General features: G+C 32.7%; 3 protein-coding genes and 1 pseudogene across 4 annotated transcripts; 2 read left to right on the top strand and 2 right to left on the bottom strand.

Moving 5' to 3' along the window:
• Positions 1–1,835: 1,835 nt before the first annotated feature.
• Positions 1,836–4,143, bottom strand: LOC107605346 (pentatricopeptide repeat-containing protein At4g21065 pseudogene; annotated as a pseudogene). The gene has a single exon (XR_015885998.1). The product of XR_015885998.1 is annotated as a pentatricopeptide repeat-containing protein At4g21065 pseudogene (transcript).
• Positions 4,077–10,846, top strand: LOC107605347 (AFG1-like ATPase family protein). Its single transcript, XM_016307203.3, has 14 exons — positions 4,077–4,539; positions 4,790–4,926; positions 5,083–5,219; positions 5,458–5,603; positions 5,810–5,889; positions 5,993–6,250; positions 6,804–6,914; positions 7,082–7,204; positions 8,110–8,231; positions 8,326–8,395; positions 9,085–9,177; positions 9,401–9,528; positions 10,174–10,315; positions 10,432–10,846. Exons 1-14 carry the CDS (start codon positions 4,407–4,409, stop codon positions 10,564–10,566), a joined length of 1,815 nt encoding a protein of 604 aa, XP_016162689.1. The 5' UTR covers positions 4,077–4,406; the 3' UTR covers positions 10,567–10,846.
• Positions 10,847–15,445: 4,599 nt separating this feature from the next.
• Positions 15,446–18,633, top strand: LOC107605345 (adenine nucleotide transporter BT1, chloroplastic/mitochondrial). The gene is made up of 3 exons (XM_016307201.3): positions 15,446–16,403; positions 17,576–17,737; positions 17,849–18,633. The coding sequence occupies exons 1-3, from the start codon at positions 15,795–15,797 to the stop codon at positions 18,320–18,322; spliced, it is 1,245 nt and encodes a 414-aa protein (XP_016162687.1). The 5' UTR covers positions 15,446–15,794; the 3' UTR covers positions 18,323–18,633.
• A 600-nt stretch (positions 18,634–19,233) lies between these two features.
• On the bottom strand, positions 19,234–22,161 carry LOC107605344 (uncharacterized). The gene is made up of 4 exons (XM_016307200.3): positions 21,917–22,161; positions 20,713–20,835; positions 19,969–20,071; positions 19,234–19,871 (listed from the first exon to the last, which is right to left on the bottom strand). Exons 1-4 carry the CDS (start codon positions 22,009–22,011, stop codon positions 19,638–19,640), a joined length of 555 nt encoding a protein of 184 aa, XP_016162686.1. The 5' UTR covers positions 22,012–22,161; the 3' UTR covers positions 19,234–19,637.
• Between the last annotated feature and the right edge of the window lie 5,499 nt (positions 22,162–27,660).

Raw genomic sequence — 27,660 nt, 5'->3', positions numbered from 1 at the left:
AGTCAATACATGCACATTTAATTAATTTGTTAGAGGTATATAATAAATTTGTTATTATTTTAAATTTGAGTTGTTTTATTTAGTTTGGAACTTTGGATTAGGTTTTATTGTTTTTTTATTCAATTAGTTACGATTATAATCACTTTCAATTTGTAATCGATTTATCAATATATAATAAATTATAACATAATTCATATTTAAATTCAGCTAACTTTTCATTTAAAACGTCTTCTGTAAGTGAAGTATTAAAATTGACTATGAAAATTTACATTATTGAATAAATGGAAATTATGACTACGTAAAATTCGTTAAGTATTTTGTGCAGTGTTTTATTTCTGATTTTCTTTTTCTCTTTTTTGGATGCATTTGATTATAAATGCTTGATGCTAGTTTGATTCTTCTTGTTTCAAGCTACAAAAGACATCAAATTAGAGAATAGAGAATCATACACCTCATGCTCATTCATCCAATTTAGAAAATTAGTGTCCCAAATACTTATTTGGATATTATTTCTAAGATAAAAATACAGAGATTTAAACATAAAGACTCGTTTATCTATAGAGACAGAAATAGAGATATAAATTTTGGTACTTCAAGGAGAGAAAACTATTGTATTTTCTCTATCTCTATGGCTATATTTAGATACTGTTTCTGAGACAGAAACCATTGGATATAGAAACTTGTTTGGTTGTAGAGATAGAAAATATCTGCTCCGTCTCTCATGTCTATAGTTTTATCCAAGAGACAATATCTAACTCACTATTGGAAATATCAATTAAAATGAGTGATTTCATCAAATATTATCAAGCAAGACAAGAAAAGAAAGCATATTCCAAGGAGAAAGCATGGCATAGTTATACCAAAACAAATAGAAAAGAACATAGAAAGAGCTTACTGACAAAGAATGGAATCAACCTGAGCTTCAAACAAGATTCCAACAACTACTCTTCGAGATGCTGATTGCTGAACCAGAAATCCAAGATGAATCATGAAACTGTCTAACGAAAATATAAGAATGAGATTATAATTTTATACATTATAAATCATTATATTTTATAGAGAATGAAATTTTATTTGAATAGAAGAGTACAAAAGCCTAACAGTAGTATAGTAAAATCATGCAACAATGCATGAAGAAACACCATTGAACCCTGTGTAGAGCAGCAAAGAGATGCCAAAAGAGTAATCATAGCGCAAATAAAGCATAGAATGAAAAGGAATAACTAATGATTTTGGTATTATTTTCCAACCAGATACAACAACATAAATGATAAACCAAAGATTGTCACAATGTCTGCTTTTCATTTACAGGATTCAAAATCTTTTCAAGAAAAAAGATGATGTTAATCCATATGAAAAATCCACAACTCCAAAAGCATGATCCAGAGAGATCTTGTCATAGGGCATATGAAAAGAGATCAGCTTCTACGTCATGATACATTGATAAACATATTTGGGAACAAGGCAGCAAGTTACAAATACACACCTGATGTAGGCCTCAGATCAGCAAGCTCTGGCTGGCTATGAAAACAAGAAACTAGAAAAGCAAGGGCAAAGTGAATCCAGGAGAGGGGAGTGTGAAGTAGACAATTTCAAATTCCTGATTCTTGGGTTATAAGGTAGCCTTTAACCTAGAGAAACTACAAAAAACTATAAGCAAATATCTGAACAGCATATGCTATAAGAGAATGTTTTAAATACAATTAAACAATACATTACTCCCTGCAAATGACTTGTCCAAATGCATCCTAAGGGTGCACATTGACAAATAATTATTTGGAATCAATTTATTTATTATTCCAAAATAATGCATATAACTTCATTGATTTCATGAAATTAACTCTAAAATGGCTACCTTAGTAAATTACATAGCTTACATTTCAATTTCAGCCGTACAAAAGTTGGCAACCAATAGCATTTCTACCCTTGGTTCAGACAAGTAACTGAGGACAATACCTATGTTTTGACACCAACAAAAGAAACTTTAACTGTCTCGTGAATTGTTAGGATATAGCATCAAGATTGACCCATGGTTATTCATCTACCTCCTAGTCAGTTTTTGGACAACATTTTGTACATGATGGAAAGTAGAAACCTTGAAAAAAGAATTAAAAATCGTAATCCCAAAATGATATTCAGACATGAAAATTTTGATGTTTCAGAAAATGTGAAGAAAATTAATGATACTTCAATCAACTGGTCACCAGAAGTCTTTACAGGAGCACACGCCATTCTTGAAATGGTGGAACCGATTGCGGTCCCTCACCACAATCTCTCTGTTATAAACCTTAGATATGAACTTAGTAGCAGAATGACAATCTTCACAGACACGCAAGTTTTTCACGAGTCTAATGGGTGTGCCAGGGGGTGTATTCAAAAGAGAAAAAGCTATGGCAATTTTTTCACTGTGTCTATACAAAGCATCTTCTTTGTCTTCTTCATCAATGTCAAGCAATACCTGTGAGGTTGTAGGCACATAGCCAGCCCTCTTTATCTCCCTTCCCATCTCGTCCATCATTTCGTATATTTGTTTCGACTGATTATGTGACTTATCTCCAGCAACAAACTCATACATCTCATTATTCAGTTCAATCATGGTGCTTCCTGGGATCTTCTTCATCCCTTTCAAATCCATCATCTCTCTAACCTTGGTCTTTTTCTCCCAGCGAAGCAATTTTGCGTAAATGTTTGAAAGCAGTACATAGTTAGACTCTTGCATTGGCTCGCTTCTGATAAGTTTTTTTGAGATGCTCTCTCCAAGCTTGAACTCACCCCGAGCATGACAAGCAGTGATTATGCTTCTCCAGATGATTTGGTTTGGGTTAATAGGCATTTTTTGAACAAATTCCAAAGCCTCCTTGACAAGTCCAGCTCTACTTAACAGATCCACCATACATCCATAATGTTCAATCTTTGGCACAATGCTGAAGTTCTTCTCCATTGAATTGAAATAGTAATGTCCTTTATTGACCAGCCCGGAGTGGCTACAAGCAGAGAGGACCCCAATAAATGCAACATCATCAGGTGCCACCCTTTGCTCAATCATCATATCAAACAACGAAACAGCCTCTAAGCCGCGGCCATGCATTGCCAAACCAACAATCACCGAAGTCCATGAAACTATAGTGCGAAAACTCATTTGTCTAAACAGTTCCAGAGCTTTGTCAACATCACCACATTTTGCAAACATGTCTATCAAAGCATTGCAGAGCTCCACTGACTTTGGTATTTTCTTCCTCTCAACATAAGACTCTAACCACTTCCCAAGCTCAAGTGCACCCAAATCGGTACAAGCAGACAACACACAAACAATGGTGACATCGTCAGATACAACACCCTTAACCTGCATTTCCCTAAACAATCCAACAGCTTCCATAGACCGCCCCAGACGCGCATATCCACCAATCATAGCACTCCAAGTAACGGAATCCATCTTGGGACTTTCATCAAACACCTTCCGAGCAAACTCAACCCCTTCCCCACAACAACAATACATGTGAATCATAGTGTTCTGTACATGACGATCATCATCAAAACCAAACTTCACCAAAGATCCATGAACCATTTCCCCCAAATTCAAGTCACCAATGCCAGCACACGCCTTGAGCACAAAAGGGTACGTGAACTTATTTGGCAAAACGCCATAGCTAAACATGGTTTTGTAAAACTCCAAAGCCTTAAACTTTGAGCCAGCCGTTTGAGCATAAGCCCTGATAACAGTGTTAAACAAGAATGCATCATACAGTAAGAGATTGTTATTATTATTAGAGGGGGAGAATAGGAATGAAGCAGCATAGTGAATGGCATTGAGATCTGAAGATGTTGAAGCGAACTTGGTGAGAACAAGAGGGTTGTTATGGAGACCCAATTTGAGGATGATGGTGTGGATTTGTGTGAGGTTGGTGAGAGTGTTGCAAGAATGAAGGAGGGTCAAGCAGGTTTGTTCTGCTAGTCTGCGTTCGGAGGTATAGGAAGGGAGTTGGAGGGCTAAGTTGGTAATTGCACGTGAAAGCTTGGTTCTGATGGAATGATTCATCACTCTTAGTTACTAAGATGAGTCCAGCGTTAGAGTGAGCGAACATTTGATCACTATGAAATTAACCAATATACGCAACTTCTTCAAATTTTACATACGTGAGATAATAATTAAGCTATTATTTATTTAAATAAAAATAAAACCCCTCACTTAGATGCGATCATGCGACGAAAATTCTTAAAAAAGGTCCACCCTATACTTTGCCTGACAAATTTTGGTGGTAACAGAAACGGCCACGTCAATCGCCATCTACCTTCCTTCTTTCTCAACTCTACTTGTCCCTCTCTTATGTTACGAGCTACCTGCATTCTTTATGATCGCATTCAAAGCATAACGCAAAAAGCAACCTCGTTTACGGATTTGGAAAAAGATGAGAAGAATATTCTATCTTCTCTCTGAGTCCAAGAAGCTCATTGCAGAAACAAACCCAGCTTCCAAGCTTCGTTTCAATGCGCTTCGCTCTTTTTGCGATCACTCTCTCCTTCGCCCACAAAGCCGTCCAGGTTCACCAAGCTCCACCTTCTGCAATTTCTTTCTCATTTTTATTTCGCGAAATGAAGTTAAATTCTCTTAATTATTCATTGTTATACCAATTTCTAGTTGGTTGCGTGGTAGGCAAGTTCCTTTCTTATGATAGGTTCCGGTGGTGGCAAAGATAGCGAAGAAAGCTGTTCAATTTTATAGCTCTAATTTTTAAATATTGAATTTGAATTTGTCAATTGATTTAGTTAGTTTTTTTTGGTATCATTACAGGGCCGCTTGTGCAGTATAAGAATCTAGTGGAGCAAGGGAAGTTGAAGCATGATCCATACCAAGAGGGTGTTGCTTCAGAGCTTGAGAACTTGCTTGCAAGGTTGGAGAAGTATGAGAAAGATATGGAAGAATATCATGTAAAATTGGAACTGGATATTTTGTTCTATTCTAATCTTTCTTCATCCTTTCGTTTGTGCCTAGCAATGTGCTTTTTTACTTGGTTATGGATGTTCAAGGATTCTGTAAGTTTTTGTCAATGTGATTTTAAAATCATAGTCTTCCACTTGTGGCAGTTAAAACTATCTGAATGGGAGAAGAGTAGGGAGAGTGAACGGCGAAAGCTTCTCACGGAGGAAGTTGAGCAGCAGCAGAAAGAGGAGGATTGGTGGAAGCGGTTGAACAATAAACTTGTTGATAGATGGTCCTCCCGGTAAATTTTGAGTCAAAGTTTAGGTGATTTGGTTTCAACCTGCTGCTTAAGCATGTGATCGGTTTGCTTCTGAGAATTTTCAATCAAACCTATATTTTTGTCTGAGTTTCTAATTTTGCTTCATTTATGTTTCCTTGGTTTGAAATTTGTTGATGTTTCCTTGTTTTGAGTTTTGCTTCAAATTATGTTTTCTGTACTAGTTACATTTTATTAAAGGGAGAAGTCTTTTGTGACTCAGTAAGAAACCAGAAAATATGGAGCCAGGGGTCGGAAAATGGGTGTCATATCTGAAACGTGAGAAGAAGTTGGATTCACTAGTTGGTCGACGTCCTACTGCTCCTCCAGCCCCAAAAGGACTTTACATATATGGCAATGTTGGCACAGGTAACTTCATTCTTTCATTTTTCTTTATTTCAGATGAATCTCTATGTTACCTGTAGTTCAAACTTCACCACCACTTAATTTATGGTTATCATAATGCTTTACGTTTATGCTTACATCATTTATATCAGCTTCCAGTTTTCATATAATGTCTGCTTTATTTTGCAACTTTTTTTCTGATAATCTTGATCACATTTTTAATGCCGAAGGGAAGACAATGCTGATGGACATGTTTTACAGTGCCACTGAGGGAATAGTTAAACATCGAAGAAGGTATCACTTCCATGAGGTGAGTATTTTTTCCTGGACTATTTATCATGTTTCTTTAGTCAGACTACTGTGAATGTAGCGCTGAAAGAGAAAGAGTTTAATCTTTTCCTATCAATATGCAGGCCATGCTTAGAATAAATGAACACATGCACAAGATATGGAAAACTCAAATGGAAGAGAAGTCCTTGCAGTCTAGCATTGCTGGTTGGATTATGAATCTTCCTTTTGACACAAAAGCTAAGGAGTGGCTAGCTGCAGAGGAAAGGTACAAGCAAGAGATGCAGATGAAAAACATACTTCCAGCTGTAGCAGATGAATTTTTCCTGAATCAAGAAGAGGACAGAAAGGGGGCTAGTATTTTGTGCTTTGATGAAATACAGGTAAATAAAAATGTAAAATCGTATTATAATAGATTCTCATTATTTGTATTGTAGGTTATTTTTTTCAGAAGCCATCATGACTGATTTAATTATTTAGAAAGTAAAATGGATGTAATGGGGTATTTTCATATGTATTATAATTCTGTTTGGTTTTCTTGCTTAACAATGGGCATGTACTGTTCCTTTCCACTTTTAGAAGTTTTTGGTGATCCATTTGAAAGGATTCTTTACGGTGGTGTAAACTTCATGTGGTTTTCCACTTTCCCTACCCCTTGTCTATTTCTTTATGCATAAGGTGCTTGGATTTCTTTTGTGCAAATAAGTTTTTTGCACCCCTATGTACACATTACCTCCAGCCTCCAGATCACACTGTCTGGAAGCAGGCTTTAAGGCATCACTGTTTTAGCTTGTAGGGTTGATTTTCTTCCATTGTTTTGTCCTGCCTATTTGATTCATTCTGTGAGCACTCTCTGCACTATGCTACTTGTAGCTTTTGCTGATCTGATCCTTTCAGAATCGCAAATTATAATGACTTTTTGATGCTCTATTTCAGACTGTTGATGTATTTGCTATTGTGGCTTTATCTGGAATTCTAAGCAGATTACTGAGCAGTGGAACCATTATTGTGGCAACCAGTAATCGAGCGCCGAAGGATTTAAATGAGGTGTGTGTTTTTTATTTGTCTCTCTTTTGCTGCATGTGGGTCAAGTTATTACAAGGATGATGTGTTTTTTATGTTGTGGGGATGGAGGAGCCTTGGAATCCAGACCTGTTGGATATGAGGTCTTATTTGTTTCCTATTCTCTTTCTTGGATAATTTGGCTTGTTCAGGCTGGTATGCAACGAGAAATCTTCCAAAAACTTGTATCCAAGTTGGAACAGCATTGTGAGAATGTATTAGTAGGAAGTGAAGTTGACTACCGTCGGTTTATAGCACAGAGATCAGCAAATCAGGTGAGAATTTAAAGATATCTATTTACAAATGGGATGTCATATTGTCAACTTTGCTATAAAACAATGATTTTCTTTTCTTGAATATTTGTATATTGATGGTATGCACCTCTGAATTCTATTTTCAACTATTGTGGTCAACTGGTCATTGATTTCTCTTATATGTCATCTACAACATATAGTTAACAAAGTCATTCAAAAGTAATAATTAAGAGCTGATATTGTGTTATGAATAGAAAGGAAAATAATCAATAGTTGGTAAGCATATACTTCACTATGATAAATTTAAATCTAGACCAATATATAAAGCGAATTGGGGTAGTTTGATTTATATTTTGGTCTTTCTCACATTTGTCTCTCACACAATTTGTAAAAATAATTCCAAAATGGTTTACGTGAGGAATTGAATCTAGTCTCTTCAAGTCGTACCCTTTACAAATTCTTTAACCACTAAGTTATAAATCTTGTTGTGTTTATTGTTTTATATAAAAGAAAATATAAAAATGCTCAATAAACACCAAAAATAAGTTTTGTGTATATTTATACATGTTTGTTCACTCATCTTTTTGTGTTTATTGTTTTATGTAAAAAAAATATAAAAATGCTCAATAAACACCAAAAATCAACTTCGTGTATATTTATACATGTTCTTTCACACATCTTTTTCAACAGAATAATCAGCTACCAGAATAATGAAACATATCATAATCAAAACTTGTCCCAGTAGAATAATCAAACCTTTTTATAGCATTATAATCAAAATTTTTCATGAACACCACATATGTATTCCTATACGGTGGCTTGGTGGCTGATTTTTTTATATTCATGTTGCACAATTATAAAAGATAGGCGCTAATATATAATGCTTAATTGGAACAATTTTAGTTTTAATGGTTAATCAAATGTAGATGCACTATTTCTGGCCCATTGAACCAGAAGCTGTCAATAAATTCGAGAAGAAGTGGCATGACGTAACAGGAAGGTTTGGAGGAAGAATAATCAGCAACACCATCTCAGTGATGTTTGGAAGGTACTCTACGAATCTAATTATAGTTAGTGCTGTCAAACAATGGTAAATAGACAAATAGTAACCTTGAATCATATAATTTTTGTTTCAATGACAGGACACTTGAGGTTTCTGAAAGTTGTGAGGGAGTTGCACGCTTCACGTTTGAGTATCTCTGTGGTCGTCCGGTACATTGTCTCTTTGTGTCCAGTTATTTCCAACTTTCTTCCAGCTAACACTGTCGTTAAACGGGATTCTATTTATTTATTTATTTACACCCCCCCTCCCCCCACCCCCTATTCTCTTTCCTCTCTCCCCAATTGGTTAGTTCACATGGAACATCTGGTGATTAAATTCCTACTTGATGTGGTTTTGATCTTGCCTCAATGACCTTAGGGTCAACTACACTCGCCTCAGGGTAAGGGGTATTGACAGTCTTGTATTAGAAATTTGGATCAATGTAGAATCCTTTTTTTAATAAAGTATTAGTTGAATACTAGGTGGCTTGAATTGCTCGAGTGAAATCCATAAAGCCTCATTTATTTGTATGGTATATATTGCAAAATCAGATCCCAAAATGATCATTTATCCACTACTGTAGCTATAGCATGCACCAATGAATATTTAGAGTAATAACAGTGCGAGTTATCATTGTTAGAAAACAAATTAAGCTTCAAAGTTTGATAGATAAATCATCCGCAGACGACCATGTTTGGGAGGTTTGGTTCTGAAAACTGAAAAGGGTAGGAATAGTACAATATCATGCTCTGTTGTTGTTCCTTAATCCCCATTTTTATGATGTAACTTGCTTTCAAGTTTTATTCTAGTGTTTGTGCATATACGACAACTTGTTTACTCTCTCTCTCTCGGCTTTCAGTTGGGTGCAGCTGACTATATTGCAGTTGCTAAAAACTATCACACTGTTTTCATATCTGATATTCCAGTGATGAGTATGCGCATCCGTGACAAGGTATTGTTACTGAAAGGTTGAGTTGACCTCAACTGTATTGATAATTGCCTTATTTTACTATGAAGGGAAATTTTAGGTTATGAAACTCGTATTCTCTCACTCTGTATCTGCATTATTTCATAGAATATTCCTAAATAACAGCCATTGCATTGAATTAGTACAATTGTTTCTGCATAGCCCTGTCTTGTTTTGATTTTTATATTGTATATATTTTACTTTTCAGGCAAGGAGATTTATAACCCTAATTGACGAGTTGTACAATCATCATTGCTGCCTTTGTTGCTTGGCATCCTCCTCAATTGATGAATTATTTCAAGGAACTGAGGATGGCACACTTTTTGACTTGGAGAGGTAACCTTGTTGATTTGTGTTATTTATGTTGTGCAGAAAGAACTTTCAGATTAAAAAGTATGAATCCTTTAGAGGAGCTCTAACCTGGTAATTGATTCTTATTCTTGTAGTCTTAAATTTTCTTCTGATGCCATGTAGCTGGGAACAGATGGCTCAGATTATAAACATTTTTCATTGAATTCCCAAATCTAGGTATTTTCAAAATCCCGGAAGCGTGCGGCAAGTCTATGTTGACTGATTTACAAACCGTGTTACAATTGCTAAAATGCATCATACATAATATGTGAGGCGAGGCAATAAGGAATTTTAGTCACAGTTTCACCAATATCTATTGTTAGCAAATGCAGTATTTGTACTGATAGGTTCCAAAAGTGATGTTTTATTGATTTAGTTAAAAAGTTGGAGGCCCTAAATAACCCTGTATCTGAAATCTGAATTTTTTAGTTCTCAGGTTTCTATCAAACTTGGGATAGAAGGCACGTAGATTTGATAAATAGCTACTGATTTATGTATATCTTATTAGAATTTTCTCAGTAGTGTATAAACTAGTGCTTATATAAGGCTTATCAACTCTGTTGCTGGTGGTATTCTAGTGATCAATGTTGCATTGCTAACTGAACCTCCGCAATCTCGTCTTGGTTTCAGTTTCCAGTTTGAAACAGAGACCGAAGGTGCTAAACTTCGCCGTGATGTCTTAGCAGAAGGCAATGTGGGTTCAGGAGGTACTCCTGTTGGTATCACATCCATATTATCCGGTCAAGAAGAGATGTTTGCCTTTCATAGAGCTGTAAGTATGACCTCCCAGCTTTTAGTTTCAATGGAAGCAAAAACACTGCTTGTTATGTTTTTTAACCTTTTGAAAGAACATCATTAACATCGGCTCTTTCTTGGAATGCTTGGTAGGTTTCGCGTCTTGTAGAAATGCAAACGCCATTGTACTTGGATGGAGTTCGCGATGTCCACCCTTATTTTCAGAGGCAATGTAGGAGATCTCAAAAATCTAGTGGCAGCTTACTCTCTGAGGCATCATCAATCTGAAAATAAGATTTTCATTCTATTTGTACCAAAATAACTGTTTTCCAACGGCCTAAACTCTGCTTGTTATTCCAAACAAGCAAAAGTTGGTGAGTGATCTAGTTAGTGTGATAATAATGTTCATTCTTTATTCCTTACAGCTATAGGTTCTAAATAATGCAGTAATGCATATGATAAATATGTACTTTGAAAAGTCCAAAATGTGCAAGTAATGCTGAAGGATATTGAATATTATCCTCATAATTGTTGTTTGATACTTTGATTCATCAAGTTTTCATTGTCAGTGTTATGTGTTGTGCAGATTTTTTATCTCTCTTTTATGGATACGCAAGCTACCTTTTACAGAGTTACCCATGGTTAAAAAAAGCTAAAAAATCGATGGTCTTATTTTTGCTAGTTAAATCGATGGGGTTTTCCGTTTTTATTTATTATCTTTTTGGGATCTGAAAAATCGATTGTTTATAAGTAACCTTTTTTGGGTCTGGATTTGAATAACTTCACTGTTATCTTTGATCACAAGGAATAGCCCAACAATATGGAAGAGTGACAAAGCAAATTAGCTTCGGTACGAATTATGTCTAAATATAATATTTTACGCATTCTCCTAAATGGCATTCACAATTATAATCTCTTTTATGCATGTAGTACACTTTGGATTTCTTAATTTTTCTGAAATTGTAGATCTTTATATTTGGAGAAAAATTATAGTAATTAACGTGAAAAACAAATTATAGAATTGGTCATAATGGTAGACTAACAAAAAATGTTAGGAGGCAATAAAAAATTAGCCTAAAATAATTTAAAATGATCATATTTTGTATTTTTAATTATTTATTTATTTATTTTTTAATTATTATTAGAATAATTGAGTAATTAAATATAATAAGCGTATAATTATAAATGTTACATATATAAAATTATAGATATTAAATTAAATAAATTAACTTTAGATTATTATCTCTCTAATATTATCGATAGATTAATTAAAAATTGAGATAAGTAATGCTTCTGTATAAAATAAAATAGGTAGATTACTAAATAGTATTACCCTATTATATGATTAGGGGTGACAAAGGATAGTCCGTCCCCGCGAAGGCTGTTCAAGAAAGAGAAAGGGGGAAGAAGGCGGCCTGCTCTACAAGCCAATTTAAAATGCTAGCTTGCTTAAGTTTTTTAAAATAAAGTAATAAAATTAATTTAAAAAATTATAATTAAAAAAATACAAATAAAAAATAGTTTTACTATTTTTTTTTAATTTTGAACTTTAAAAAAATATTTAAAATAATATTCGTCAATAAAATCTTTTTATTTTAAAAAACAAATCATATCATTTAAATATATACATGAAAGTGTAAAATAAAATAAATAAAATCAAAAACAAAAAAAAAATAAAAAAAGTTTGAAACATGCCTTGTTGTGCATGCAACGATTCATTCATAATAGAGTTTAAATCTGCGATGGATTAATTTTTGACAAACTTAAAAATGCTATGAAATAACCTGAAAAAAAAAATAATATATTTAAAAATTATACAATTATTAATTTTTGTATCACTAATAATTCTTTTATTAAGAAAAGAATAACTTTTGGCTTAATAGGTTGGTCTGTCCTCCTCTACCGAAATATGTGAATTTGACTGTGCAAGTTTGGGTTTTTTTTTTTTTTTTGAGGATTTTAAATTTTAATTTGACCCGTTTTTTATTGTGAGTTTGACTCGTTCTGCTATTTCTATATATGATTATTTAATCAAATTTTTGCATAATTTTATAAGTTATGAGTTTTAAAATTAGTTTTTTTTATTGATGTGCTAATATATATAATTAGTTATTTGTAAAAAATTCTTTAATGTTAATAATGCACAAAAATTAAATTCTTTATTTGTATATACCCAAAAGAATTATTTGTTATTTTTAAAAAAATTAAAATCCAATACAACATTTCCTTCCTTTTTTGGTTATAGAATTTATGGTTATTTCTTATTTTTTTAAATAAAATCCAATTTAATAGTTTCTTCCTTTTTTGGTTATACTTTTTTTTTTAAGATCACATTATTATTTTAGTAATTGATTTGGTGCTGATTCCTTTTTTTTTCATAACATTTTTTATTATCAAATAATCTTTATCTAAATACCAAAAATATTCTTACCTCAATCTACCAAAATCTTTAAATACCTCTTATTTATTGATATGGATATTGATTTCCAAATTCGTTGCTGATTGATGATTCATATTTATCTACATAATAATAATATTTAACATAAAAAATATTTAATAACAAAAATAATTAATTAAAAATAGTCAAAATTTATTTTATTTAATTTTTATTAATTATTATAATAATTAGTAAAAATTAAACAAGACAAGTTTGGATTTTTTTTTCCTTAACGTTACCAATTTAATACAAACTATTTCTCTATCATAATGCTGACACAACTTTCAAGTATTTTAATAAAAAATAAAGCATTTTTTTATTTTTAAAATTTGTTAAAAATTTTAAAAATATTTTTAAATTTTATTTTATTTTAATTTTATCTCAAAAAATTTTTATTTGCATCAAAATTCAAATATACTTCTGGTGACTAACTTTTCAAAAGATTTAGGATAATTTTGCAATAATTTACAAGACAACTTTTAACACAAGCAAATCAGATATAGTTGTCATGTATTATTATATGAGGATTGGTCTTAAATTTTTTGAAAATTTAGCTGTCAGGAATATATTTGATTCAAATAAAAAATTTCAAAAATAAAATTGAAATAAAATAAATTTAGAAATATTTTTAAAATTTTTTACAAATTTTAGAGATAAAAATTATATTTTACAGCCTATTTGAAAATTTTTAATAGTATATAATTGAATTGAATTCTAATGTTTAGAATGAATTAGTAAAACTATAGAATTGAATTGAATTCTAGTGTTTAAAATATTTATCAAATGAATTAAAATTTTATAATAGATAATTTTATTTTTTATTATTATAACATCATATTTAAATAATAAATATATTTATATATTAAATTATATACAATAATTATAAATGATATTTTTTAACTAAATTTGTTTACTTCTTTTAAAAAAATAGATTAATCTAAAAATATTAAATTTAAAAAATATTATTATTAATAAAAAAAATAAATGGTTCTTCATGTTTGGTTCCAACAACAAACCAACAATAAAAAATAAATATGAACTATCAAGAACTAATTTGTTAAATGGTTTAAAGACATAGCAAGTAAAACAAAACTAGATATTAACGTTAAATTATAGCAATTAGTTAAATTATAGCAATTAATTCATGTTATTAAAATGGAACAAAATTATGCTACTTTTTGTTAGTGTCATGATTGACACAACTTCACTTAAAATGTTAAGATATATTGACAAACGTTTAGTGTCATTAATCTAAGTTAAACACATAAAATCTATATGTGTGGATAATTTTTTTAGATTTATATAGTAGACCTTTCAAAAAATAAGTACATATTATATTAAGTGACTTAAAGGAAAAGAAATGAAAGAGAATGGAAGGGAAGATAATGAAGATGGTAAGAGAAAAAAGACCGTGTGTTAAAAAGTGAGGGACGTTAAGAGAATGTGAATGACAAAAGTTAAGAAGAAGTAATTAGGTTATAAGGATATTTTAAACATTTTAAGTTTTAAGTAAAATTACAATGGAATAGAATTTTAAATCGGACCTATTTAGGTCGGAATTGATTTTGAGAAAAAATAATAGAATTGAATTGAATTCTATCTAAACTAATTTAATTATTTTGTTTTAAATACTGGAATTGAATTCAATTTCTATAAAAATTGAGTTATAAAGAATTTTCAAATATCCTGTTACTCTTTAATAAATTATTAACATTTTGTTTGGATGTAGAAAAGAAAATGAAAGAAAAGAAAATAAGAGAAAAAAAAAAGAAGAAAAAAAAAAGTGGAGTTATTTGTATATTTTTTGAATGAATAGAAAATAGATAAAAAAAATAAAAAAAATCTTCTGTTTGAATAAAAAAAATAAAAAAAAATTATAATAGTATAAAATTATATTAATATCCTTATCATAAAATAAAGTATAAATATTTTTATTTATTTATATTTTATTATATTTTATAAATATTATAAAATATTATAATTTTATATATTTAATTTAAATTATTTATTTAATACATATAATGCTTAAATATAAATTTTTATTATAATAATATATTAAAATTAAATTTATATTTATAATTATTAATAATAATATAACTAAGAGGAGTATTGAAAAATAAAAATATAAAAAGTTTTTTTTTTGTTTTTTTGCTTGAGATGAAAAGAAAATTTTTTAAATAAGACCCATACAATGTTTTTTTTATAACAAAAAAAAAATATTTTCTATTCATTTTCTTTCTATTCATCATTTTCTTTGTACTCATTTTTTTTCTAACCAAACATAGTGTAAATGTAAGCCAATTACTTCCTCAATGTATAGAAACTAGAAAGTATAAAAGTTAACCTTAAAATCTGAGACAGCGACATCAACTAGCTAAAAACAGAGTCACCAAAAAAAAAAAAAAAGTAGGTACAAAACACGTCAAACTATGTCAAATAAAGAAGAATATATCTCTTTGAATTCACTTCCCAAACTTCGTTACACCAACCCAGACTTCCAACCAAACCAAAAAATAACAGGGATTGGTCCTCTAATTTTAGTTTTTTGAATTAAGAAAACGTTCACATCAAATAAAAACATTTCATGAAATCCTTTTTTATAAATAATAATATGATAAATTTGCTTTAATTTATTTATTTAACAAAAATGGGGAAAGAAAAAAAATCATATGATGTCGATACAACATACAAGTAACAACGAAATAAAGTACATGAATCAATCAAATTTGCAAGTATAAATAACATAAGACAGATCCACATTTCTACTACTCTTTCTAATGTGTTGAACACTTGAAAGAGAGAGAGAGAGAGAGAGAGAGAGAGAGCAGCGCTACGCTAAGAAAGATTCACGTTCACCTAACACCTCTCTGTAGCTGCCGCCACCTTATATTATCTCTCTCGTTTTCATCGCCTTTCCCATTTAACAGTTTTTCCTTCTTAATATCCCTCTCGTTCACCAACCCTTCCAAGCTAAAATCATTTTTATTTTTTAATTATTTTATTTATTTATTAAACCTTGGGAACTGGGGAGGAAAGGAATAACAGGTTTTGTCACACAAGGTTTTAGGTTCATCAATTCATGGGTGGAAGAACAGGAATTCAGCGATTTCACCACGATGATGATAACCGAAAACAAAACGATTGGTTTTTTCTCTCTGTTTCCGGTTTAGGTTCTTCTCATTCTGAATGGGCTCTCAACCCAGGTGGATTGTTCGCAAGCGTAGGTCAAATGGGAATGGGGTTTGGTGCACCAAACCCTACACCTTCTCCCTCTTCTGATTCCCAAGGAAGCAACAATGGAGTCAGAATCCCCTGCACTGAGTTGTACGTGAAGTACGTGCATTCAGAAGGGAAAGTGAAGATTGTTTCTGAATCGGAGGAGTTAGTTATGGAGGAAGAGGAAGGTGTTAAGGGGAAGAAGAAAAAGGCTGGGTTTTTTGGGGTTAAGATGAAGGTTAAGGTGAAGAACCCTTCACTGAGGAGGTTGATTAGTGGTGCATTCGCGGGTGCAATTTCGCGAACTTGCGTGGCGCCATTGGAGACAATAAGAACTCATTTGATGGTTGGGAGTAGTGGCCATTCAACAGGTGAGGTGTTTCAGAATATCATGAAGACTGATGGCTGGAAGGGATTGTTCAGGGGTAATTTTGTCAATGTCATCAGGGTTGCTCCTAGCAAGGCTATTGAGGTAATAAATATATTATGCATTTTCAATGCTTTTTGTTGTATGTAGTTGTTAGTTATAAGTTTTAAGATCAATTTGTTGTATCTGTAAGAAATTGAATGAGTATTTGTTGGTTAGCTATATGTATGATCAAAAAATTTATCAATGAATAGTAGAATAATTCATCTGAATGATAATACTAATAGGTAGTTTGTGAAGTAATCTATCTCTAAAGGTTTTCTACTAAGTATAGATGTCTGTTATAGCCTTCAATTCATGTAGCATGTGCTACTATGCTATACATATTTGTTACAAGTAGTTGAATGTTATGCTGTCAAAATGTTATGCCTAACTTTCAATTTTATATGTTGCATCTCCTTTATTACCTCATAGATCCTGAAGCTGGTTGTGTTAAATCATATTTTCAATAATGTTGATAAAGAGCCTTTTTTTTTTTAACTCTCTTGTTTTCGATACTCTTGTGCATCTATGCTATGGCCATTTTGTCAATTAACCATGAAAATCCACATGACTTGAAAGGGCCAAGTGGATTTTCGAATTGAGAGGATCCACTGCCTCAGGTTGGACGAGTGTTTAAGCATATTAGATGGCCCTTTAGAAAGGTCAAAATGCAACTTGTCTCTAATGCATCCATGATCACTTAATTTAAGTAGCTCAGAATCTTTATCCTTTAATCCTCTTCACTAGATTTCCATAGTTTTCATGTCTTTTAATGAGGTTAATTACCTTTTATTTTCAGCATAAACTGAAGTGTTTATTATCACTTTCGTTGGCCGTATTTTGGTGTAGCTATTTGATCTTTGTAGATTTGCTTTTTTGGTGGGGATGGCATGATGAGCTTGGTTAATTTATTTTAGTGATGGAATACCAAAATCATACGCATGATGAGAAGTCCCATATTTGCAATTAAGGGAATATGCTTTGTTTTCAGGAAAGAAAAGCATCGAATCTCATTATCTTTTGTTTACTCTTTAAATAAAACTTTAAAAAGATAAAAATTCATCTTTCAAACCATGACAAGTTATGCTTGTTTCAAACATTTTCTTCTGTGACCCGTTTTTTTATATATTAACAATTCACATCTTGAAAAGAGTTGTTGTCTTTTAGATAGTGATCAAATCTACTCTTGCACTAATGCTCATCTGTCTCATTATATTTCATTTGTTTCTGCACAGCTATTTGCTTATGACACAGTTAACAAGAATCTGTCACCAAAGCCTGGGGAGCAGGCCATGCTTCCTATTCCTGCGTCATTGATTGCAGGTGCCTGTGCCGGAGTTAGTTCAACTATATGCACATATCCTCTAGAGTTGGTCAAAACTCGACTGACCATCCAGGTGCACACTTATAAAATCAAACCAGAGTGTGATTTTCTTTTCAATATGTATCTTCTAAGCATCATACCGAAAATTGGAAACAAAATTTAAGCTGCGTTGGTGATTTTGCAGAGAGGTGTTTATAATGGTTTAGTTGATGCATTCTTGAAAATAATTCAACAAGAAGGTCCTGGTGAACTTTATCGAGGACTCGCCCCAAGTCTTATTGGTGTAATTCCATATTCTGCCACCAACTACTTTGCATACGACACATTAAGAAAAGCATACAAGAAAATCTTCAAACAAGACAAGATTGGAAACATTGAAACGCTCTTGATAGGATCCGCTGCTGGTGCCATATCGAGTAGCGCAACTTTTCCACTCGAAGTGGCTCGCAAGCATATGCAAGTGGGGGCACTCAGTGGAAGGCAAGTTTACAAGAATGTTGTTCATGCCCTTGCAAGCATACTTGAACAAGAAGGTATTCAAGGATTGTATCGAGGGTTGGGACCTAGCTGCATGAAGTTGGTGCCAGCTGCAGGTATCTCTTTCATGTGCTATGAAGCTTGCAAGAGGATACTAGTAGAGGATGATGATGAAGAATAGAATGAGTTTATTTAGCTATCTAAGGCTTATAAAGCAATGACCTAAGATTGCTATTAAGAGGAAGAGGTGCAATTTTTTCCCCTTCAAATGACTACTTGGTTAAATTATTTTGGATTTCTTTTAGATTATTGGATTCTTTTTTATCCTCTATTCAGTTTTGATAGGCAATTGAGAATGGAATTATGGCTTGTTTTTTGCAATCATTTCTAGTGGCACCTAGCTATATTTGGTAGTCAGTACTTGGTTTCTTACTAACTGCTCATTGTTACAGTGTAAAAGACCCAAAAGGATAAAGGGTGGTTGTGCTATCATGTTCATAGAGTTTTTCATTTCTCTTGTCTGTTATTTTTAGCTTCCCACTAAAGTTTGAATCTTAAAATAATAATGGTTACGGGTGAAAATTGGTCCTTGAAATATTTGTAGGACATCAATTTAGTTGTCAGAGAAATGGATGCTGGCAACGATTTTAATTTTATTTCTTTTGTTACTTGGTACTAAGATATATTTTTATGTTTTGTTGAGAAATTTCATCTCTTCTCGTGCTATAGACCCTTATTTGAATGAGCTTTTCTCAAAAAGATTTTTGAAAGTAGGTTACTTTTATATTCAACCATGTAAACGGCATATATATTTGGTGTGGCATGATATGTCCATAAGATAATAATGGAATGTATATTATGCCCAAAAATAATAACGCTTAGGAAATCATTTTTAGAAGAAATTATGTTTTGACACAGCACACATTGCTCGAATGGTTTGGAGATCACTTTCTCGTTTTTTTCTCCGTTCATAAATTGTAATGACTGATTAAGTATTTTACAATGCTATAAACTGTGAAGGTTAAACTTTCAAATGTTACAAATGAATCTAACTATTTGCACTAGAATTTCAATCTTACTAGATGAAACTGGTAAAAAGAATGCTATATAACATTGCCAAACTCTAAAAACATTGGCAAATATTTCTAAACCACTTAACAGATCCTTAATGTTGAATTATGACGGAAAAATTTTCATACTTATGCAAACAAAATCCAACATAAACAAACCACTTAACAGACAAATTAACAACAAAGTAGATAGCTAACGGAACCTTAACTAATAGTAAAGGTTTGCAACTAAACACTTTTGTTGGTAGAATGATGCTTGAATAAAATTTTGACACAATTTGTTAGTGCATTCAACCTAATGCGACAAATGATAATCCCACCTTTAATGTTATGGCATGCACTCCAGTAGCTAATTGGCCAATATTATTGTTATAGCTCATTTGATCAAGAGATAAAGTCTCAATACGTTGTAACTTAGCCTATACATTACCAACCACTATCTCCAAATCTCTGGTTTGCCTCCGCTTTTTGTTGCTCCAGAATTTCGCGTATCTTGGGATTGTGGAAACGATCACGAACGTATTTCCTCTCCTCGGCTTGTATCTCCTTGATGGCACTGGGATATGGGTTTGGAGGAGGTTTCTTTCCTTGAAGACGCGCAATTTGCTTCAAGCGAGCATATGCTTTCTTCTTTTCCTTCTTCTCTGCCAGATATTCCATCTAAGAAAGAAGAAATTTCAACTAATCATTAGAGGACAAAAGGGAGAAAACAGATTGTAGAATGATCATCATATGCAGGAAATTTCAGGTTACATACATCAGCTACAGCCATTGCTTGTTCCTCATTTATGCCCTGCTCTTTCAACTCAAGAACCCTCAAGGCATATATACGTGACGGAGGATGATCAAAAGCAGATATCCTGTTCCAACATTACATACAAAGGAATCATTGACTACAACATTTGATGCTAAATAGCATAGACATGCAGACAAGGGCTATGCTACGTACGAGACTTCATGACAAAACTGGAGGCAACTTGAAATTTTTACAGTACACTACTCTTTGGAAGTATTTAAAAGATATTCCAATGACGGATTTAGGATTCTTAGAAAATTGCTAAAACCAGCATAACTTAATCCCTTTTTTTATGTATGTGCGGCACAGATTAACAATAGCGCTAACACATAACTTGAGAAACAATGTGAACCATGCCATATTTGTATTGGAAAAATAGCACTTGAGGTTTGAGGACCACACAACTATCATAAAACATAAGAAAGCACAAAATAATCAGATAGCAGCCCAAAAAACTTATAGACTCTTTCATACTGTTCAAGTGCAAAGTTGCGAACAGGCTATTGGCTTGGCTGACACTGTTCACAACATGACTAGTTCAACAATGCATATTTAGCTACTCAGTCCCCTCATGACCACATCATACATATCACACTGTAGAAACCAAACTCATCAAGATAGCAGTACATCACACGACAACACAAAGAATGATTGATGCTTGAATATTGTAACTGGATACACAGAGGTAGGAGAAAAAGGGCATACTTGATTGGATCATGGTATTTCGAATCCGGATATTTTTTGTAAAATTTCTTCACGTAGGCATCCTCAGGAAGAGTAATGGTTTGAATTTTACCCTCTGCTCGAGGAAATGTTGCTGGTGGAGCTCTAGTAAACACAGTCAGAAGAGAATACAGGAAAGTGGTCACCCTTATGGGAAAAAAAATGACCATGAAAAATATTAACACTACTACAACTACGATAACAACAGCTATGCTTTGTCTCATTAGGTGGAATAAACTACATGGATCAAATGCCGTCAATATACTCTTTTGTGAATCATATCCATGTCTAAACAACTTGTATGTAAAGTTTTTCAATAACTTCCCATATAATTTCCTATGTCTCATTCTCTATCTCTAGCTATAAGACTACCCTCCATTAGATACACTTACTCTATTGTGAATCATAACCATATTCAAACTTCAACCCATTAAATTTAATTTTTTTAAAAATAATTTTCCTTATAATTTTCTTAAGCTTCCCTCTACCTCTCTAGCTAAATGACTATTCTGCATTTGATACTCTCTTAAATACTGGGGCCTCCGAAATCCTTTGTCGAACATAACTAAACTGCCTAAGGCAAGATTCTGCCTCTACAGCATTAGAAGATTGGTATCACACAACTTGAAGAATTAAGTAAATAATAACCAACCTAAAAATGCTTACATTGATTCAGTGAGAATGAAAAAAGAAAATAATTATAACATTAACAATAATATGAAATAAAATGCACAAGGCTTCTCATGATTGATATAAAAAACCTAAATTTGACAAGAATTATGAGTCCAGCCATGTTAAAGCTTCCACTGTTTGGTAATTTTCCTAGCTATTGCAATGCCTTCTATGCCTCAGGGTTAATATGATTGTTTCTTTAAGCTAGGGCGTTGAGTATATAATCATGAACAAACACATCTTCAATTCATGTCCTAATTATTCATGCGTTCAAATTGAATGATTTGCATCGCGCCCCTTTAAAATTTCCCAGCAAATAACATTGTTCCCACCCAGAAAAAAATAAATAAATACATAAATAAATTTACAATCTAAACTGAAATCTGAAAGCAAAATATTTGACTGAAGCCATGTTAAATGCCCAATTAATTGCAGTAGTTGAAGAGATTGAATCCAAAATCAGGGTTCAAACATAAATCCCAATAATAAGAAAGGAAGAGAGAAAGTAACTGACTCTTCCATGGCTTTGAGCCAGAGGGGTTCGGCCTTGGCCATTCCCTTGACGAGTTTTTTAGTCTTAGAGAGCAAATTTCCTCTCATAAACGACATTTTTAGCGCCTCCTTCCTCTTCTTCCTCTTTTCTGAAATGTTCTCTGAACTCTCTCGTGTTTGGAAAGTGAAGAGGCAAACTCGTGAGGAAGACTTTGCGGTTTTACCATAAAACCCTTCGGTTCAGATTGGATTCTTTTCAATGTTTTCATTGACGGACTGGATCAATTTAAAAATAAAAAATTAAAATATGGCCTAAGGTATACATTTTTTTAGTATATAGTCATTTTAGCATTAAAAATATTTAATTTTGACAAAATAGCCCATACTATTTGTTAAATGGGGTTGATATTTAAAAATTTATTTTATCAACAAAAATTAAGGTCTATTTTATCAAAATCAAAATCTTTTAGCTATCAAAATAATTATTTACTCATTTTTTTTATACAATCTCTTCATCAACCTCAAATTAACTTAGTTTAAATGTTTAACATCGACTCAATCTAAAATCTTATCCACGTTTACAGTGTATTGTTTTATATTTGGGTATATTATTTTTATTTGGTATAATTTTTAAGTTGAATTTAAGTTATCTTTCGAATATATATTTAAAATATATATTTTACATTAGAATTAATTATTTTTAATATTATATGATATTATTTTTGTTTTAAAATAATTTATTATAATATAAATATTATATAATATTTGTGAAATTAAATATTTAAAAATAAATATTTATTAATTTATTAGATACAATTTATACATTAATTATGTATCGAATCAATTCAATTTAATATATTACATATTTTTTTTTGGAATTAATGTAGGACTTCATTCAAATATCTAAATTAAATTTTACAGAAAATCTTTACGTACAAGTCTTTTTTCTATACAAGTCTTACAAGGCCTCAATATTCCTTATTCCTAAAACGCGCTTCTCTTTAGACGTATGTTTCACGCGCCTGTTTTACAGATTTTTCAATTAATCAACGCGTGAATATATAACTTCCTTTTTCAAAAGGATTTCGTTTCTTTTTTCGAATTTCTTCTCCGTTTCCTTTCCTTCTCTCTTCGATCTCTTTCAAGCGTTTCTCTGTGCCTTCTCCTTCGTGTTTGACTTGCGTTTCTCTCTGCCTTACGTGCTTCTAATTTTTTGTTTCGTTTTGCGTTTGAAGATAATGGATGATTCAACTTCAGATTCTCAGCTGAACCAGAGCGCAGTAGATTTTAAAACTGAATCCAATGAAGTTCCTGATGTGTGATTTAGTTTTAGTTAGTAAATGAATCTAAATTTGAATTTGATTAGTAGTTTTTTTATTGTGTAGCTGAATAATTTGTGAACCTTGCCTGTGATATTTGCTGTTTGTTCTTCCTTAGTTGAATTGAATCTAATGCACTAGTTCTCCTTATGATTAAAATAATTTTGTCCATTTTATATCAGACATTTGGGTGTAGATCAGTAATAATTAGGTGCATTTAAGAAAATTTTGGGTGCATTTACAGTTTGTTACAGTTTATTATTTTAGTTGAATTGTTTTAGTTTCTATTTTAATATAGTGTATTTTTTGAGTTTATTTTTGCAGATCTTCTGTGCAGTTGATGACCAGTTTATCCCTAAGGTTGGGATGACTTTTAAAACCCTTGACGATGCTGCAAAATTCTACAAGGATTATTTAAAGGTTGCAGATTTTTCTACAAGAGTTCGGTGCACAAATAAGAAGGAAAACGAAATTAAGAATCAATTGATTACATGTACTAGAGCGGAAAAATGGAAATCAAAAATATCTCCGACTGAGAAGACAAATCCCTCAGCTGGTTTAAATTGTCCTGCAAGAATTTATATACACATATTGAAGGATGTTGGTATTTGGATAATTTCGAAGGTCGTGTTGCATCATTCACATCCCTACTGTCTAGATCAAGCAAGATGCTCAAACAGCATAGGGAACTAAGCATGTCCGTGCGTCGTACAATAGAGAATAACGAGGAAGTCGGTATCAGACCTAGCAAAACTTTTCAATCATTTGTTGCAGCAGCCGAGGGTCACCGCGATTTAAATATTATCGAAAAAGACGTGAGGAATTACATCACTAGAGAAGTGCGGAATATTTCGGAACAAGAGGATGCAAAAGAATTCGGGAAATACTTGTTAAGAATGAAAGAGAAGAATCAGAATTTCTTTTTCGAGCTCGAACTCGAGGACGATTAGTCCATTAAGCTTGCTTTTTGGGCAGATGCAAGGAGCAGAGCTGCCTGTGAGTATTTCGGAGATGTTATTTCATTTGACACCACCTACAATACAAACAAGTAACATGGTATTCTGGTTTATGATGATGAATTTATGTTGTTTTATGAATCTGTTGCAGAGATGTATATTGGCATTTTTTTGGTGCATAGAATCATTATTTGGGTGCATTTTGTTGATTATAATTCTGTTTTGTGGTAATCTGTTTCAGGTATAATCTGGTTTGTGGTGCTTTTGTCGGGGTGAATCACCACGGTCAGTCAACACTTCTTGGATGCGCTTTGATGAAAAACGAAGAAATTGAATCATTTAAATGGTTATTTCAATGTTGGCTTCGTTGTATGGGAGAAAATGTTCCGAAATGGATTCTCACCGATCAATGTGCGTCAATGAAAAGGGCTATCGAGGCTTGTATGCCCACAACAATTCACCATTAGTGTATTTGGCACATCACGAAGAAGATTCCAAGAAAATTAAACAGGTACAAGGGACATGCAGAAATCGAACAAGAAATGAGCCAAGTTGTTTGGAACTCTCATAGCAAAGATTCATTTGATAGGAATTGGAATGATTTTCTGCTGAAGTATGGTCTTGTCAAGTGGCTTTCAGGTAATGTTTTTTAAAATCTGCAGCAGATGTGCAAATTGCATATTTTTAGGTGCATTGTAGTCTGATTTGGGTGTATTTTGCAGATCTTTATGAAGACCATCATATATGGGTTCCAATTTATCTGGATCACCACTTCTGGGCTGGGATGAGAAGCACACAAAAGAGCGAGAGCATGCATTCATTTTTTAACAAGTTTATTACCCGAAACAGCTCGCTTATTCAATTTGTCAAACAATACGATAATTGCCTCGGAAGCAGGGAGCAAGCAGAGAGAGGATTGGATGCTGCAAAATTTCATACGGTGATACCGTGTGCAATAAAATCCTCCATTGAAGCTCAGTTTCAACATGTGTACACTCACCAAAAATTTAGGGAAGTCCAAGCACAATTCAGAAGGAAGGCGAATTGCATCACAAGATTAACGAACTCCGCTCTAGGCTATTCAGTATACGAAGTTGGAGAACAAGTTTCCAGTTCAATATTCAACAAGTTTGTGGTTACTTACGACTCAGTAGTAGCCCAAGTTGAAAGGCCAATGCTTATTATTCGAGTCAATAGGGATATTGTGTCGTCACGCACTAAGCGTGTTAAGCTTTGAACGAGTAACCCAAGTGTCACCGAGATATATATTGGAATGATGGAGCAAGACGATAAAGAGGCGACACACACACATCAAGAGCATCCGCGACGAGCCACTGTTGGAGCCAAGAAGCAAGAGGTTTGACGAATTGGTGTTTCGTTCGCAAAATATTTGCGAATTTGCATCAGAATCGGAAGAGCTGACTGCCATTCTGCACCGTGCATACGATAACGTCATGGTTGAGATGGAAGAACCGAAAGCCAAAAGGAAGGGGACATGTTCATTATCTCACGAAGATGCCAACTTGGAATCCGTTAACGAGCTTTAAAGGCCCTCAAGGGTTCGAACAAGAGGACGTCCAAAAAATAGGCTAGGTTCAAAGTTGGACAAATAGATTGCAAATGCTTCAAAGAAGAAGAAAACGAAAGCTTTAAACGAGGTAAAAGTGATGTTCTTTAAATATGTGGTGATTGAGTTTAATTTTCTTGTTAATAGTTTTGCTAATATGTGAGTTTATTATTTTCAGTTAAACCTCTTTGATGCTGCATCAGTGGTACGTCCAAATTCCAGCCAATATCACGGACATGTTATGAATTATCAGTTCAGGGAACCAGCAGTAGAGGATAATTTTTTGGGTGTATAGTTACAGAATATGGGTGTAAAGCTCAGTTTTTTAGGTGTATTTCTGAATTTTCTTGTGTATGACATTTTACATTTATATATTTTCAGATGCTGCTGTTTATGTTATAAATTATTGTTTTGTTTAGTTTTTATGGTTTAGGGTTTAGGGATTAGGGTGTAGGATTTTAGGATTTTAGAGTTTTAGGGTTTATGTCTTTAGGTATTTAGGGTTTAGGGTTTAGGGCTTTAGGTATTTTAGGGTATATATTTCGGTGTTTACAAGTTATATTTGGGTGCATAATTAGGGTTTAGGGTTTAGGGTTTAGGTTTCAGGGTTTAGTGTTTAAGTTTTAGGGTTTAAGGTTTTAGGTTTAGGATTTAGGATTTAGGGTTTAGGGTTTTAGGGTTTAGGGTTTTATGGTTTTAGAGTTTTAGGGTTTAGGGATTAGGGTTTATGGTTTAGGGTTTTAGGGTTTTAGAGTTTAGAGTTTTAGGTATTTTAGGGTATATATTTGGGTGTTTACGGGTTATATTTGGGTGCATAATTAGGGTTTAGGGTTTAGGGTTTAGGGTTTAGGGTTTAGGATTTTAGGGTTTATGGTTTTAGGTATTTATGGTATATATTTTGGGTGTATATGGGTTATATTTGGGTGCATAATTAAAGTAATTGGGTGTATTAGTTAGTTTGGTTTTGTTTTCCTTCATTTTCAATGTACCTGTAATTTACAACTTTTGAATACAGCACAGACAGTTTATTTATGCAAACAAATTTTATAATACAAATGAATAAAATATTCACAAAATTTACAAGTGTTCAAACTATTTCAAAACTACATAAAACTGAAGTCAATCACTGTCACTTTCAATATCATAAGAATCTACTTGACAATATGGGCTCAACAAAGTTGCAGATGGCTTCGACAATCTCATTGTTTCACTTCCCTTGATCGCTGCATCTCTGTCACGATTCATGTCATGAAAAGAATTCGGGAAGCGAATTCAACTCTGAAGTGGTCGACCTCCGCCTACAGTTTGAAAGAATATTATTTGAATTAAATCTATTAATTTAGAAAAGTAATAGAGAGTTATATAGTTTTAAATATAATTACCTGAGCCCAATTGTCCCACTCATACTTTTCCTTTTTAACGTTTTGAGGCTCGATTATTTCAAGCCATTTCATGACATAAATAGCACAATCATAGCTAAAAACCAAAAATAATTTAGCAAATTAAAATAGGACAGCAATTGAAGACACAATTTTTCAGAGTGAAAGATCTTTACTCTGTTTTTTGGCCTGAAATGTCAATGTAAGGAGGCTCAATTTCACGATCTTTTTTCTTGAGAGATGCCCCCGGTATATACCCTAATTCTCGAAATCACATACCTCTAAAAACAAAAAACAAAGTCGAATATAAGAATGAATAAGTCTAATAAATCAATACACCCAAAGGTTAACAATATACACCTTACTTTGAATTGAAATGCACCCAAATTTCAAAACGCAAAAAACATAACCAACTTACAATAAATTTATTTAGCTTCATTATGTCTTTGGAGGGACACGTCTTGTGATAGGGGTCAAGTATATAAAATCTTTTCTTTCTTACATCAGCCACCTATATCTACCAATGATTTGAATAGCAAACAGGT

This window comes from Arachis ipaensis, chromosome B6 (assembly GCF_059453495.1).
Source record: "Arachis ipaensis isolate K30076 ecotype BB chromosome B6, ASM5945349v1, whole genome shotgun sequence".
In the NCBI taxonomy this organism is placed as follows: domain Eukaryota; kingdom Viridiplantae; phylum Streptophyta; class Magnoliopsida; order Fabales; family Fabaceae; genus Arachis; species Arachis ipaensis.
The sequence above is the reverse complement of the archived record's forward strand: the minus strand, read 5'-3'. Positions and strand labels throughout refer to the sequence as shown.